At 35.1% G+C, this 16,153-nt stretch overlaps 1 protein-coding gene across 1 annotated transcript in view; it reads left to right on the top strand.

Moving 5' to 3' along the window:
- The first annotated feature begins 2,996 nt into the window (after nucleotides 1-2,996).
- The window catches only part of GPM6A (glycoprotein M6A), a 116,167-nt gene continuing 103,010 nt past the window's right edge, over nucleotides 2,997-16,153 (top strand). The window contains exon 1 of the mRNA XM_064417737.1: nucleotides 2,997-3,570. Coding sequence (XP_064273807.1) covers nucleotides 3,534-3,570 — 37 coding nt within the window. The 5' untranslated portion in view covers nucleotides 2,997-3,533. The remainder of the gene's footprint in view (nucleotides 3,571-16,153) is intronic.

Raw genomic sequence — 16,153 nt, 5'->3', positions numbered from 1 at the left:
TTTAAAGCTGTAAGTGCTCAGCTACATTTCATAATATCATAATGGACACCAGGGGATCCCTTAATGTCATCAGCTTCCAATTATTCTCTTGATTAACTGTTTATTTAGTCTCATTATACAGTTGGATGTTCTGTCTTGCCTTGCCATTTACAATTGGCATGGTTGTCCAATGATCACTTGCACCAATAATCTCATTTCACATTAAAAGGGAATTTTAGGCAGTCGAATGTAGTTCCCACTAACATAGCTCTTTTCTGTGCTAGAAGTGTTTCCAGAAACAGAAGCTTGTGTAGTTTCTCCATACAGTTTTAAAGTAGCTTATCTCTCACTGCTGGTAAATATGTTTCCCAGTATGCTGAAGAAAGAAAGCCTCTGTGGTTGCTGCTTAGAAAGTCACATACAGTTGGCATTTTCTGCTTTGGTTTGTTATTCTATGTAAGACTTGCAGAGCTTTTCTCTTCTTTGGCTTTAGGATTAACATCTATTCATAATTTAATCTTGAAAGGTCCTTGGAGCACTTCTAAAGAAACATTCAGGAGGCAGACTTATGTTTCAACCTTGTTAATAAAGTGCAGTTAAATATGAAAGAAGCTTACATGAAATCTCTTTCACATTCTCTGTTGCTCACTGTCACACAAGCTGTGTGGATGACCAGTTAACAGCACCCGGAACTAAGCAGAGTTCTCTGAAGAAGGAGCTTTGGCACTTACATAGTTTGGAGGAGTTGCTGTTTAACAGGAGGAGCTGTCAGCATCTTCATAACAATAATATTTACAATGGAAAATAGATTATTATAGGGTGGGGGTAAAACTTGAAGCCATTTTTTGTCAATATTACATTTTGTTGTATTGATTACAGTGATTTCATCTTAACCTTTGGCAGGTGAGTGTAGTAGGCTTTTCAGGAAGTTAAAAATCCTGTCATTAAAATTAAGGTGTATGTGAAGCTGATGTGAAAATGACGATATTGGGAAGTACATCAAGGATTCATTCAGCTCAACATCTCATATATTTATGCCAAAAACATTCTGCCTTGGAAGTAGTATAAGAAACAGCTAAAATTTTTTCATAAAATATTCCTCTACTCCCCAGTAAATTTCAGCTCAGTGATTTCATATCTATGAATCCTTGTAATTAAGATTCTCCTTGTTATTTTGTTGGGTTCTTTCCCCCCTCTACAACAGCCTGCTACAACAAGTTTTCACAACTTAAATACATGTTGTGTAATATGCCTTTGTTTACTTCTGGGCCTACTTCCTTTGCAGTTCTGTCCCTTTATTGAGCAAGCTGTGTCCTCCTGACATTTTTATGTCACTCAAGATTGTGCCACCTTTATTGTATCTTCTCCCAGTTATCTCTTTCCAACCTTTTTTCTTTTTGTTTCCTGTTATATTTGAAAAAAGATTGTATGTTTGTTTCAAGGAAAAAGGTAATTTGGTTTCATCAGTGACCTACATATTCCATTGTTGCAAACATCCCTGTTGAGGATGTTGGTCATCTCAAATATTTGGTGCTATTGAGAAATGCAATTTAGAAGCAATTTTCCAGCCTAGGGAAAATATTTGTCAGACTATCTTTGAAATATAAAGATTTGTAAATGCTTATCTAATACATGATTTTCAAGAGGAAGAATAGCAGAGGAGACTTTCACAGAAGATCTGTTTTAAAGGAAATATGCCTCTCCTAAAAAAACTGTCTCAAATAATAATTCCTAGAAAGATGGAAGCTGCTTAGATCCTATGGTGTTTACAGCACTTCTATATGTATAAACCTTTTAAATGTGTTGATTTTTAAATGATCAATTAGATCTGAGAACTAAAACAGCTGATAAATTTTTTTCAGTTATTCCAGAAAATTGAGCCCTAGAAACATGAATTAAAAAGAAAAAAAAAGGTAGGAAATGTTTTGACTTATAAATAATGATTCAGTTATTTAATTATATATATACATTTAACTTCATGCATGATAATTATTTTGATGTGAACCAGATTTGAACAGATTTATATGCAAACATGGTAAAAAATGACAAAAACCCCAACAATAACCTCCCTCAAAAGCCCCATCCCCCACTAAACAAAACCCCAAACAAAACCCAACAAGGCAAAGTAAACAACTTTTTTTTTTTTTTTTTTTTTTTTTTTTTTTTTTTTTTTTGGTGGCTCAGAAGGCAAAACTAAGCCAATGTATTTAGATAGGATAAAGTAAATGGATGAGCTATTTATCATATGTTAATAGGAAATTTCAGCCATAGTAATTTTTATTTTTGTTTTAGTCACTTCCCCTGGAAGGATGAGAAGTTAAACCTGCAAAGAAAAATTGGAATTGTGTTCAGTTTGTACTTTTGGTGAAATAATGGAAGCTTTAAAATGATGAGATATTACTCTGTAGACAAAGGTACAAAAATGCTAATTTATTGCTAGACTGCAGCGTCCAATTTGCATTCCAAATCAGATTGCAGAGCTCCCCAAATTAGTAGGTGCCCTCACAGTGTATTTAACCTATGTTTTTCCAGAGCAAACTCCTAGCAGTCTATGTGTCTATATGTGCTTCCTCATGTACATACCCACATGTGGTGCTTCACCATTTCAAGATCCAGTTATTTTAAAAGAGCTTTGAAGAAAGCTAATTTGAGATATGAGGAATCAGAAAAATAATTGATGCAAGAACTGTTTTAAACCTCTGATCTGCCTATAAATTCCTGTTTACTGTGACAATGAGGATGTGTACAGTGCATAAAATTTGCAGTGATTAATGTGTTGAATTGTGCTTATGTGTGTAAACACATATACATACACACAAAATTGTATTGCTATAAAGACATTTTTTAGAATGCTGTAAGGGCAATAGTGTATATATGTTGTTGGTTCCTGATGATACAGATATATGAGAAGAGAAATGAAGAGTCATATTATTCTTAAATGTGCTGATACAGGAGGAGGGGGAGAGGCGGGGGGAGAGGGAGAGGGAGAGAGAGAGAGAGAGAGAGAGAGAAAGACAAGTAATACAGCATAAAGAACCCACAGGCATTTGGGCTTTCCCACTTCAGTAGCAAATAGGGGGAATTATGGGTTGGTGGTCTGCTTCCCCTTAGGAGGACACTCCTCCATCTGTTTTCAGTACAGCCTGTTTCCAATTTAAACACAGATTTCAATACAAACCTCAATTTCTTTACTCCATTTTATATGCAAAGTGAGGCTTATGAATCGGTGTCATTGCTATAAGGGCTCAGACCAAATTTCCCCCCAAAATTCACAGGCTGTTCATTTGAATACCTGCTTACAGTGATACACAATGGGCAGCTTTGAGAAGAAAAATTGATAATCTTCACGGAAGAGTAATTTGAATGAAATTACACTTGACAGCCTGTCTCCAAGCAAACAAGGAGAGTGAGGGAGACTTAGCTAAGCTCTGAGGACTTGCCTAAGCCTCTGCTGTTGGAGCTTCCCAGGGAAAAAAAAATCCACACTTTTTCCTACATCTGACTGAAGCTTTTGATTAATTCTCTGTAGCTGTTTCTAGTGAAGAAAGGTAGCCATGGAAGAGAATATGGAAGAGGGACAAACACAGAAAGGTATTGTGTTAATATTGCTTTTTCTTTGCATGGAGATTATTATTTTGCTGTTGTTTATTGCCTTAGCAGCGTGCTGTAAGGTTGGGGGATATCTGTATGTGGCAGATGGGGAAAGACATATTCTTTTCATATGATTTACTTCATTTTTCTCTCTGCAGTAGCACATAGCATTAAAACAGTGACTGCCAGCTGATATCTAGTATAAAAAGAATTTGGTAGCAAATTTTGCATCTATACAAACACTGTTGCAAGCTTTTAATGCAGCCTGTTTTCCAGACTAGTCTTTGTTAATGTTCATTTATTTCACGTTTTCACGCTTGTCTAGCTGGGTCAAGGGAGTCTAGTGTGAACTATGAGAGAGCTACACACACAATATTTGGAGCTGGTTGCAGTTGGATATCTAACAATGTAACCAGCATTTACACCTTGAATGAGAATCCAGACTGAACAAAGACCTGGGGTATATTTTGTATGCATTAGGCAGTATTGAAATTTCCCTCTGCCTTTTTGCCACTTTGGTTTTGTAATGTGTTGCAGCAGACTTGCTATCATTCCAATATTTGCATGGCATAGATTTGCAGAAATTAATTTTGCAGGCTGCAGCTGAAATTGCTTTAGCAAGATGTACACAGCATGTTCAAAGCATTTCTGTTCCACGGCTTCTGACTGAAAACAACTGAAGGTTATGGGATATGTTAGCACTTAAAAGTCCAATTTAAAGTGATTGTGGACAATTAATTAATGTGTGGATCTTTGGGAGACACTGTTTTCAGTCTTTTCACTTAAGTGTTATTCTGTACAATTGACATAGCAGTACTGAAAGGAACCAAGGCTTTTTTTATTTTTCTTTACTGTGAGCACAAAGGGTAATCCTAGTGAATATTTGCTATGTTAAATTTTTATTACTTTCATTTTACATTTTTTGAATTCACTTCCATTTTTGAGGATGATCTAGAAAGTTGCCAAATAATTTAGCATAAATTGCCTGTAAAAAAATATTTTTCTCTACTGATGCCATATTCTGTTTTTCTGCTCCCTGATCAATCTGCTTCCTACATGTAAATGTCATGCTTTCTCATTATAAGTGACCCATTTAGACAGAATGCAGCTTTGAATTGTTTATGGTCTTGACTTGATCTAGATGCACAGTATATAGTCATGACAACATTAAAAGAGGCTATATGTGCTTCATGAGTATACAGATTTATTTTTATAAATAGATTAGTATCTGATTACAGCAGTTTCTTCAGTTGAATTTCATTATTTGTAAATGAAATATAGAATAGAAAAGTACAGAACAGGTCTGTTTTTTTGTTTTGTTTTGGTTTGGTGTGGTTTGTTTTTTTTCCTGAAGGTAAAATCAATACTTTTACTCTATGAATCAAATTGTTTAGGGTGCTTTGCATTTAGAAATTGAGCACATGCTTTTTTAAAAATTTTGAAATTCATTCTTTTGCTTCTTAAAACTTGTAAAATTAACTGTGTGACCAAGAAATCAAAATACGTCATTGCTACCAAATGATGTTGCCTGAAGAAACAATGTGAAATTCAAAATCCCTAAATTCTTGCTAGGGAGAGGTAAAAAAAAAACAAACCCAAAACCAAAAAACAAAACAAACAAACAAACAAAAAACACAGAGAAAAAAAGTGAATATTTTCTGTATATTGAAAGAATTTGTTATTGATAAACTGTGTCCTCATTGTTCATTGATACGCAGTTGAATGACCAATAGCCACTAAAAATGGTGTGATTAATAGTGTGATTACAACAGCTAACACTAGTTACCCCACACCCCCATTTAAAATGCCATGTGTTCAGCCTTTTTCCCCTTTAGTGGCACCCAGCTGTCATCACAGACAGTGCCACAAGAATGTTAAGAGCTCACAAATCATATGTATTTTTCCTTATTGGTGTGAAAGGGGATGCTGCTTAGTTTCTGTCACCATACCTGTGAACTTTTCATTTCAAGATGTCATGTTCCCTTGCTGGGTTATAACAATTTTTAGAATATATTTAGTTTCAAGAAAATTTGCAATTCAGGAGGAAAATTAAAAAATATTTTCAGTTTCGAATTTTTGGAGGTGCTTGACTGTATGATAGGGAAGTATAGGGATGATTATGAAATCCTGCATCTCCTTAAGTTTTACATTTTTGCACTTGAAAAATATTGACTGGTACTAGTATGACATGTTGGTTCTCTTTCATAGTTTCTGGGATTTTTTGCTTTCATTTTAGTGAAATCTATCTACTGTGTGTTTAATTGATATCCACAGGATAGTTCCAGGTCATCTGGACCAATTTTGCTAATTGTACTATTTCAGAATCAGTAATGGTAATTCACATACTCTATTTTTCATCCTCCTGCCATCTCGAATGAAAATGTTTCTTTCTTTCTCCTTTCTGATTTATACAAAATCAATGGGAGTATAAATTGTCGGTGCTTGTCAGCTCCTGTGCTTTTCACAGCAGATGATTTGAACCTCCCACTGAACAGCATTACGTCTTGCTAGCAGCCATGATGGAAGTGAATAACTTCATATTGATGCGTTTCATAAATACGATCAAGATAGCTCTTGCAGATTTGGAAGTCTTTATTTCTGAGAGTTTTATCAAATAAGACGTAATTAAATGCAAACATAATTCTTAACACAGTGACTCCAAATAACAAGCTTTTGCCACAATCTCTCAGCATGCTAATGTTTAATACTCATGATTTCTTTATATCCTGGAAAATTACAACAGGGAAATACATTCCATTTTTTTTTTCTCTGAAAGTAGAGAATTATTAGAAACTCACTTCAAAGGAAAGTTCATTTTCTCCTCTCTCCATTTTCTTTCTATTGGCTGCAAGAAGTGTGTTTTCATACTGCCTCACTACCCTTAATATGGTTAAATGAGATAAGGTTGTTGTCCATCAGTTTTCAAGTATAAGGCTGCAAAAATTGAAACCAAGAATAATTTCTATTCATACATTTCCTGTTTTAAAGTACTGGAAGACTTGTTTTGCCTCCTCCACCCTATTTTTTCCCCTTGCTATCCCATTTCCTTTGCTAGGAACTCAGTAAAGGTTGGGGAGGAGGTTTCAAAGGTATTTGCTCCGCAATTATCGCTAGCTGTCCAAGAACTGAAAGTGTGTAGGAAGTCTGTCTCAAGTACAAAGTAAATTAACACTAAAATATATTCTAGAAAGGTAAAACAGTCATAACATCTCAGAAACATCAACTTGTTCACAATTTCTGTAACACTGACATTATGCCTTCTAACATACTAAGACATTTGACTGCAGATTTGCTGTCTGGAAAACCCTGGATAACTAAACAGGGTTTATTTTTCAAAAAATATCAGGTCCATTAAAAGGCAGAAATTTCACTGATGTCTTTAGGGATGCATGCTAATTTTGAAAACCTCATGCATAAATTGCATGTGGCAGTGGTAGGTCTCAGCTGCCAGTGTTTGAAAGACAATGATGTCAGACTGATAGCTTTGTGATGTGGAAAAAGTGTATGTCTAGTTCCTGCATTTCAGGTCTTCCCTCTGGGACAGCACTAAGATTGCAGTGGTGTCCCCAGGCCCAGTTATTCATCCCAATAAAGAACTTCTCAGAGGGCAGGCACGATAATCTTTTGCACTGTAAGGAACTTGGTACAAGGAAGTGATAGATAATTCTCACTACACTGTGTTTCAGAAAAAAAGAGAAATGTTCTGGAGCACAGTAAATCATACCATTTGCACTAAATTGAAGATGAATTTGACTTTTTTAATTATTCATCCATAACTGCGTTTTGCAGTTTGAATTCCTATATAAAATAAGCTCTTGGGAATGAATGGAGCATCATGTGTTTATAGAGCAGCACACGTGAAGAAGAATCTAATTTTACTTAAGCTCTCTTGGCTGTAGTATACCTAATGCAGGTAAGGTTTCACCAGTAGGATAGAAAAAAAAATGTAGTTTTATTCTGTCTAGAAATGATTGAATGCCAGAAAAGAATGTTTGGCCTGCATTAGCAACATAAGTGGATCTACAGCATATTATCAGAGTTTTTTTCATTTGTTGCCACAGTATACTAGTAATGGAGAGCTTTAAGCAGAGTTGTGGAAGAAAATCATAAGGAGACTAGGAGCCTATCAGTAAAATGTACACACAGCCTCTGCTTCTTCAGCCATGAGAGGGTAAATTGTGTCCTCATACAGTTCTTTTTGGGAAATGGCAGCTTGACTTAGTAGGATAGTACAGAGTAGTGAAATGAAATGAAAATTATGAATGAAAATTAGGTGTTTTATTTCATATTAAGAAATACCAACAGCCAAACAGTCCAAACACTGTTGGCATCCTTTCTAAGTGTGTCTTCCAAATCTTCTTGTTTACCTCTGGGAGAGAAGAATTTTCCTTCTCTTTTGACTGTTGTTGCAAAGTTGGTTAAAATAAGAGTGAGGAAATCCCTGTATTTTGCATGTTGATTTTTCTTGGTGACAATACTTGTAAATAAAGCAGAGGAGTTATTTTTTGTTCTTTAGTGTAAATGCCACGCTGAGTGACAGCCATGCTTGTATCTTCAGTTAGATCCTTTTTTTGTATTGTTAGTATTCAAAATGAACTTGGAAATATTGTTTAATTTGGCCTTATGAGTAACAAGTAGCAGACTTGTATCAATTTGCTGGTTGATATTCTTCATACCAAATCTGGATTTGTAGTGCTTGATTCTTAAAGAAAACAAGGTGGGCAGAAGTCAATCTCTATTTACTTTGGGAACATCTTTTCAATTTTGTAGGCTTAGTTCCCAAGCTTGTGTTCAGTTTGGATTTTTGCAAGTTGCTTCAGAGTAGAATGGTCTTAACTTTCATCATGTTTATTGTTTCCTGTCCTTAAAGGTATGTGTGTTAAAATAAGAGTATCAGATAAAATACTCACTCAATAGTTACAAAGTCACTAACAGAGTAAATAAATTTCCTTCATAATCAATGCTAAATATGGAAATAAATTTTAGCATCTGGCAAACTCTCTCACTGTATTTCCTGTTTAATACTCCTTAGTAGTTAATCAATATGGTTTATCAAAGAAAAATGCAATAACAGTCAATATGAATTTGAAGTTAATTGTTCTAATCCTGTAAGAGTTATTCTCCTTTATGTAGTAACTACAGGCTACCTTACTTAATATTCTTACATAAGGAGCACTGACTCGTAGAGTTGTAATTTGAATATGTTATTATTCAATACATTAGGCTTTTATTCTAAGATAATGATGTAAATAAATTTAGTCTTTCTTGCTTATTTAATCTTTAACATTGAATGTCTCTGTTAATAGTAGAAAACTTTGTATTTTTTACAAGCTTAACATTATACTAGTCCTAGGCATGAAAATCCAGCATTAATAGGACTTAATTATAATTTTATATACACTCTTTCAGGGCAAAAAACATTCCAACTGCCCCAAGGCAGATTGAATCCTCAATTCAATGTGTGAAAATTTAAGTCTTCATGCTTATTTTGACACTTGGATGTCAATTTCATAAATAAGCTATATTAAAAAGATTTTTCATAGGAGATGTAAATGCTTAGGAAATAAGTGTTGAATGTATTTTTACATTCAACACTTTTTACAATTAGTGTGAACCAATGTATAATTGATTCACACTAATTAGTGAAAAAATACTGTATCAAAATAGCAATATGAATTTAAAAAAAAGCTTTTTTGACACTTTGTGAAAGTAATGGCTCACCTTTGGGGAAAAAGGGCTATTCTGGGGTTCCAGTTACTCTAAAAAATAGGAAATAGGAAGAACAATACTGTAGAGGCAGCAAGATTAAATTTGATTCAGCTGAGTGCTTAGGTTCCTTATGGAGAAGGATTGAGAGATTGCTATACGTAATATGCAAATTATTTTCATTTTAGATTGTGACTGAACTTATTTCTGAAAAGTACCTTAAACAATTTGGCAATGTGATTTTGTAACCTGTTTTAAGTAGCCTGCCCTGCTCTAAAATTCAATATGGAAGAATGGAGGAAATGCTATTGGCCTCACATAACCGTGATGTTTGCTTTCTTGATAAAATAGTTTTTACCTATAAATTCTCTCCATATATATAATATATAGGCGAGAGTATGCTATTTACTCCTGGTAGTTTTATATGGAGGACGGAGTAGAAAATTATTTAAAAAAACAACCACGTTTTTGGGTTGTTTTGCCTCATATTTTAAACACCGCAAATGATTTTATAAAACCCATAAAGAATATAGGTAGCTGATAGCCATTTAAAAACAGAATGCAAAAAAGGCAAAGGTGAATATTGATCTTATATGAAATACTTTGTCAGTTAATATTCTGTTTGGCAATTCTATTTCAGGAGAATTTTCAGCCAATTCAAGTGACTAAAATGCAAAATTCCTGCTAATATCTTATCACATGGCCTATTTCTGAGACAGGCAGCAAGTCCCACATTGATGTGTTGGCACAAATCTTTCTCATGTGGGAGTGGGGAGTTAGAGAGGCTTCAGTTCCACTGTGCAAGGAATGAGGAATAAGTCTTGTCATTTTCTCAGATGCAGAAGGATCAAACTCAGAGCATCAAAATTGAGAGGGTCAAAGATATACACCAAGTGGGAATTATCAAAACTAGGAACTATTGTGTATGTGTGCTTTAGGGTCTTATGAAGGAACACCAATGACACAAAAAAATGGCTTATGTATTCTCTTAGCTTGTCCATGGTAACTCTTATGCTTCAATGCATTAGTCTCAAGAAGACTAATTTTTATCTTTTATTCCCCCTCTAAAATTTTCATCTCCTTCTTACTAGTTATCATGTAGGAGTTCAGTACTCCTTCCAAAATTTATACTTCGGCCATCTGGAACAACATTTTTCCAAATAACAGTTTCTGAAATACAACTACTAAATGTAAGCATTACTCTTCGTTTTACACTTATAAGGCACCTGACATTTGCACTTGGACAGTTCCTGAGGACTTTTTTTATTTGGTTCACATAGAGAAAGTTTCATTTCTTTTTTCCACAATAGTGATAACAATACAATTATTCAGCAAAGAATATCACAATAAATTTAGTATCAATTTTTAAATTGAGCAACACATTTGACGAGGTTCTGGTACAAAACTAGACCAACAAAAATGCATTTTCTGCACTTTTGGTGTATGAGATTTGCAGAAAGGTACTACTGCCATATTTTTAAAAAAACTTAAGGCAAAAATATTTTCCCCTTGCTTGTCAGTATCTTCCTATTTCTACCCCAGAAGTGCAGGGTTTTTTTAAAAATTCCTCTTAAAAAAAGAAAAAGGAAAAAAAAAGAAGTAGCTCTTTTTGATTGTTGTCCTGCTTTTCATTTTTCTGTAGAAGCACTTTCTTTTCTTTCTTTTGCTTTTACTTTTCCATGCCTGGAAGACATAGAAATAAAATTCTGCAATTTTAAAATCTCTCCTGGGAACATGTAATAGAAGATGACAAGTGCTGGATGTTTATTAATTAAGTCATAGCTGGTCACATCCTGCTTCTCAGGTTGCAGAAGAATGATTTTATACAGGCAAAATTGGACATTAAGGCGGAATTTGAAGGAAGAGAGTAGTAGCATAGCTAAGTGATTAGGCAGGGTTTGCTCTGCACTAAGGCACAGTGAGAAAAAAGTAGAGATGATTGATGATTGTGCTGATAGAGGTTCAAGAGAGGCAAAATGAATGGAAGAAGAAAGGAATAAGCAGTAGAATTTGAAATACCTTTGGAAGGCTTCAGAAGTCTGAAATTGATATGGTAATAGCGGAATCATATGATCATTTATGTCAAGACAGACCTCTGAGGTTATCAGGACCAACCATAAACCTAGCACTGCCAAGTCCACCACTAAACTATGGTGGAAGACAATGTTAAAATTGAAAGAACATTTAAGTTTTACATAAGTTTATAGAAGCATACATTTGAATTATCTTTTTCAAATAGTGAACATTTAATTTAAACACATTTTCCCCCCAAGTAAAACAGCAACTATGTTCATGGCTACTAATAATACTGTAAAATTACTGTGGTAATATTGTAACTGTGGGCAGTTTCTAGCTATTTGAGGTTATAGGTGAGGGCAAAGGGTGAGTTACTCTGGTTTCATCTTAAAGTGATGAGAGACAGGAAAGATTCTGTTAGCTGGAAAATGAAAGTATATCACTTCACATTTGTGGAAAAGAGTTATCACAATTGACCTGTTGGCCTAGTTTCTCTGGTGAAGGAAGCTGGTATTGCACCCCCTTGCTTAGCAAGGTGATGTAGCCAGTGTAGGAGGCTCCACAGTGTAGTGGCACCCTCTGCTACTGGTGAATCAGTTTAGCTTTCTTTATGTGGTTTGTCAAAGCCTCCCACCCCCTGCTTTCCTACCGAATCATCTCTTACTCTATTAAGATACACGCAATTGTAAGCACCTGGCATAACTTTGAATCTATTTAAAAGAAAACGACCATGGGAAGAGCTTGGAGTGTATCATTGCAGTTCTCAAGTGAGGAGGTTTGACCATAGATAAGAATTCAGGTTTGCGTATTTTTATGCAGGAGTGGATCCTGAGGTTCTGATGTCATGGTTTTGATTGGTACTGCAGGGTGAGATGAGGAAACCCATCCAAACTGAGTACTTATCCCTATGCTTGGATGGCACAAAGCTCTGACTCTCATCTCTCCTGGAGAAAGCTATTACATACACCCTGTTGTGTTCTACTTCCATCTGCCACATTGTTTGTTCCCAGTCTCTTTTACCATTTTATGACTCATCTCACACCATACATACAACCTTCAAAAGATTTTCAGCTCTGAGACAGGGAAAGCTCCTGTCAGTAACATGATTACTTTGGGAGCATTTGTGAGTTATCTAAGTAAAAGTGAAGTCATTCATCTGAGGTTTGCTTTCCTTGTTAGTGAATGGTAATAGACAAGGTAAAATTACCGAAATCTGTCCAGTAAATAAATCTTTGTCTTTTGTCACATAAAAACCATAATGTGTCTCAGTTTATATGTACTAAGTGATATATATTCAGCAACTCCTCGCTCTTTACTGGTCTGCTTGTTCTGCAACCTCTGTGATGAAAAATTACTTCCAGCTATTTTTTCTGCATAATTTATTTACCATCTTCATGACACAACTTGGAGTTGGAATCTGTTCTCCATGATTCTTATGTTTGATTTGTTCCCTTTCCAATGGAGGAGGTGGGGAATGGCTGAGATGAATGTGCTGCTGTCACTTGGATCAGACAAATGCTTCTGTGCTCTACCTGAATACAGTGTTAAACAGTCCCGGCAACTGCAGTAGGAGAGGATGCAGTAGCTGCTACTGGGTGCAGTGAGCCCAAATTTTTACTGATAATGATGATGATAGCAAAAAAAAAAATAGTATTTTGAAATCTGCATAGGGTATGAAAGAACTTATAAACTCTAAAAATATAGTGTTTTTCAAAAACATTATAACCAACTAAGAACATGTACTTGAACTTACGGGGTAATGGGTTGATAAGTCATTGTAAATAGTAACTCAATATGCATAACTGAGGATGAAAGTAAATGTCTGAAATTGCCTTGAGAAAGGGACCATTGACTACTAGCCACTGCGATGGTCATGAAGGTATTCAATTATATTATTGAACATTGTATTATTGATTTTTAAACTGAGTAGCTTTAGTGTGAAATGCTTCCTGCTTAAAATGGTTTGCTTTTGTTCATTATTTGTTGATAAACCAGTCCCGTATAGAAAAGGAATTTACATTTCTAGCTGATTGACACAAATACAGTGATTTACTTTATTGTGAATTACTCTGAGTACATTAGATATATAAAACGCTTTTCCTATTTGTTGTGGTATTTCAATACAGCAGCACAGAACCTTCTAATTTTTTACTGACACACTAACCACTGCTTCTGACCAACATACACTTTTGACATTACAAATAAACATGACCATGATTTCCCCCACCTTTCCTCTTACTAGCAGATGCAGTTCCTTGGAAAGACGTGCAGGTTCTCTTTGCAGTTCTCATGGTAGTCAGGCACCCTATTGCCGTGTTACTTAACTAGATGGCTGAACTACATTAAAAGAGTGTCTTCTTTTCCACGTTCATAATCAGTTTGACATCTACTCCACTGAGTCACAAAACATGTCTATTATTTAGTTTTGACTTATATTTGCTCCTAATGCATTCATTTTTCTGGAAAATTCATAGTTCTGATAGAGCTTTAAGGACCCCTTTTATCCACTCTGCCTACCAATGTTGTAGAAAAGACTAAGATTTGCTTGTAAGTGCATATATGGCCCTTGATTACTTCAAAGAATTACAGACATCAGTAAATCTGAAAAATTGATGATCAAAGCTCTGATTTAGCAAAGACAATCACTGAGGTTGGATTCAGTCCCTGTATGGACCATTTACTTAAGAATTGAACTTGAAGATCCTTGTGGGTCGCTTCCAACTAAGAAATTCTGTGAATCTAAGTATACATCTTTGATGTCATGCACTGTGGGTAATCACATTGGTTTTATAACAATAAAAGCAAAGAGGAAGCACATGGACATCTAAGATTAAGACTTAACAATGCCATGGAGTAATTTGCATGTTGCTGTCAGGTTTTTGGCAGGATATCTGTGAGAAGACATGATGAAGCAATTTAAAAGGGTTTGAGAGGAAACTGGAAGGTTGAGTGGAGTTTGTTCATCAGCTGAGGGTTGTTTTTTTTTGGTATGACATGGTATTACAGTGATTAATATGCTTTGGGACTCCTGTGGCTGTCTGCAGTTTCTGAAAAAAATAATATTCTTCTTAGATGCTTTTTTTTAAGATTTTTGTTTGTAGTTTTCTTTTGAATTAGTAGAATTGAATTTACTTGTGGGCAGGCTATACTGCCCCTTCTAGTGGTATTTAACAGTTTTGCTGTGTGTCCTGTTCACATACTTAAGCCAAGATGAAATTGAAATTTACTGTGCAGATGGAATTTTTCCCAAGGCAGGCTACTAGTGACCTTTTTTACCTTTTTTTTTTTTTTTTTTTTCCCTGCAACATGGTCATGGTCTGCTTTCTAAGATTATCCGGGAGTTTATTTTCATTAAATTCTTGCTTCTAGTGAAAAACTAACACTGGTGGTTTTGTTCTTGCTGTCCTCTTGTAACAAGCTATAGATGATCTTTGAGTGTAGGTCTGGACCAGCATGTTGGTTATTTGCCTGTATTTTTGGGTAGACTGAAGAAGATTTAATAAATTCTTCTGAACTGGCAAGGTTTTCTTTTATTAAAAGGTTCTGGACCCTGACAATATCTAGACTGAGCACCATGCATTTTTTCTGAGATTTTCACCATATGAACTGTGTTGTTAAAAAATTTATAGGGGAAGACAGATATTATTTTTAGCTATGTGTAGAATTTGTGTATCTTCTATTTTTATGATACCACTTTATTAATATAGATAAAATTAATGAAAAAGGATGTTCATCACTGTGACTATCTTAAGAATTCAGTAGAATATGTATACTTCAACCACACCCATGACATGTGGCACAAAGGCCAGAAAATGAAAATTAGTTTCAGCTGTTCCGCAGCATATGGAGGCTACCATTTCTCAAAGATGTTGTCTTTCAATTTCTCCAAATTATTCTAGATTTATGAACACTGTTCACTAGTGAATACACTGGAGTAATTATAACCTAGTGGTGGGTAGGTCTTTTAGGTCACCTGTGTTTATGCTTGTGGTTCAGACAAGATATTTTTCTCCCCTCTCCCCATCTGGTACATTCATCAAATATTTAAGATACGGGGGAACCTGTTAAGGACATTTGGACTCTTTTGTCTGCTTTATGATTGTGTTTATCTAATGGGAACTTTTGCTGTTAATATTTTTTTCATTTTGATCTGTTACATGTCTATGCCATCTGTATTGTCTGTACTTCCAGCAGATATCCTTCCTTTTTCACATGTTATATCTCCTTCTAGTAGAATACATTTACTTTATTACATAATTATTCGGAGTAGGAACTTTTAAAATCCAGTTTGTACATCTAGTGGTTGTAATATGTGGATTTCAAGACTCTAAAGAATCTGTAGCTGGTGGTGCGTGTGTTTTTTGAACATGATACACAACCAAATAGCTGAAATACACTTTCCTGAGAGCAGACTAGCTATGCCTGGGGAATTACCTTCTAATACACAGTTATTCCTGCTTGTCTGTCTTGATTTATTCCTTTTACTGTTTTATTTTTATTATTATCTTTTAATGTAGACTCAACTAGACTTGATGTAGCTGCTGCAGTTGCTGTCTTGTCATATCCTCTGGGGTATATTTTTTCTCCTTTGTGTTATTCTTGCCTTAATCACTTGTGATTTTTTTTTGGCTCTATACGAACTCTGTACCTCAAGCTGGAAAGATGGACTATCTCCTACTGGAGGTATGAAAGTACTGCCACTCCAGAATCCCTGATCTGTAATCATTCCTCTAATCTAATACCCTGACAAGGTGATAGACTTCAATATTGTTACAGGATGTGGTTGTTTTATTTCTAAAGGGATAATTTTACTAGGCTTTTTGTGGTCCTTCAGGGACAATGAATTACACAATGGCCCAGA

The sequence above is a fragment of the Passer domesticus genome, chromosome 4, assembly GCF_036417665.1.
Source record: "Passer domesticus isolate bPasDom1 chromosome 4, bPasDom1.hap1, whole genome shotgun sequence".
NCBI classification, from domain to species: domain Eukaryota; kingdom Metazoa; phylum Chordata; class Aves; order Passeriformes; family Passeridae; genus Passer; species Passer domesticus.
Note: the sequence above shows the minus strand (reverse complement) of the source record. Positions and strands in the feature narration are given on the sequence as shown.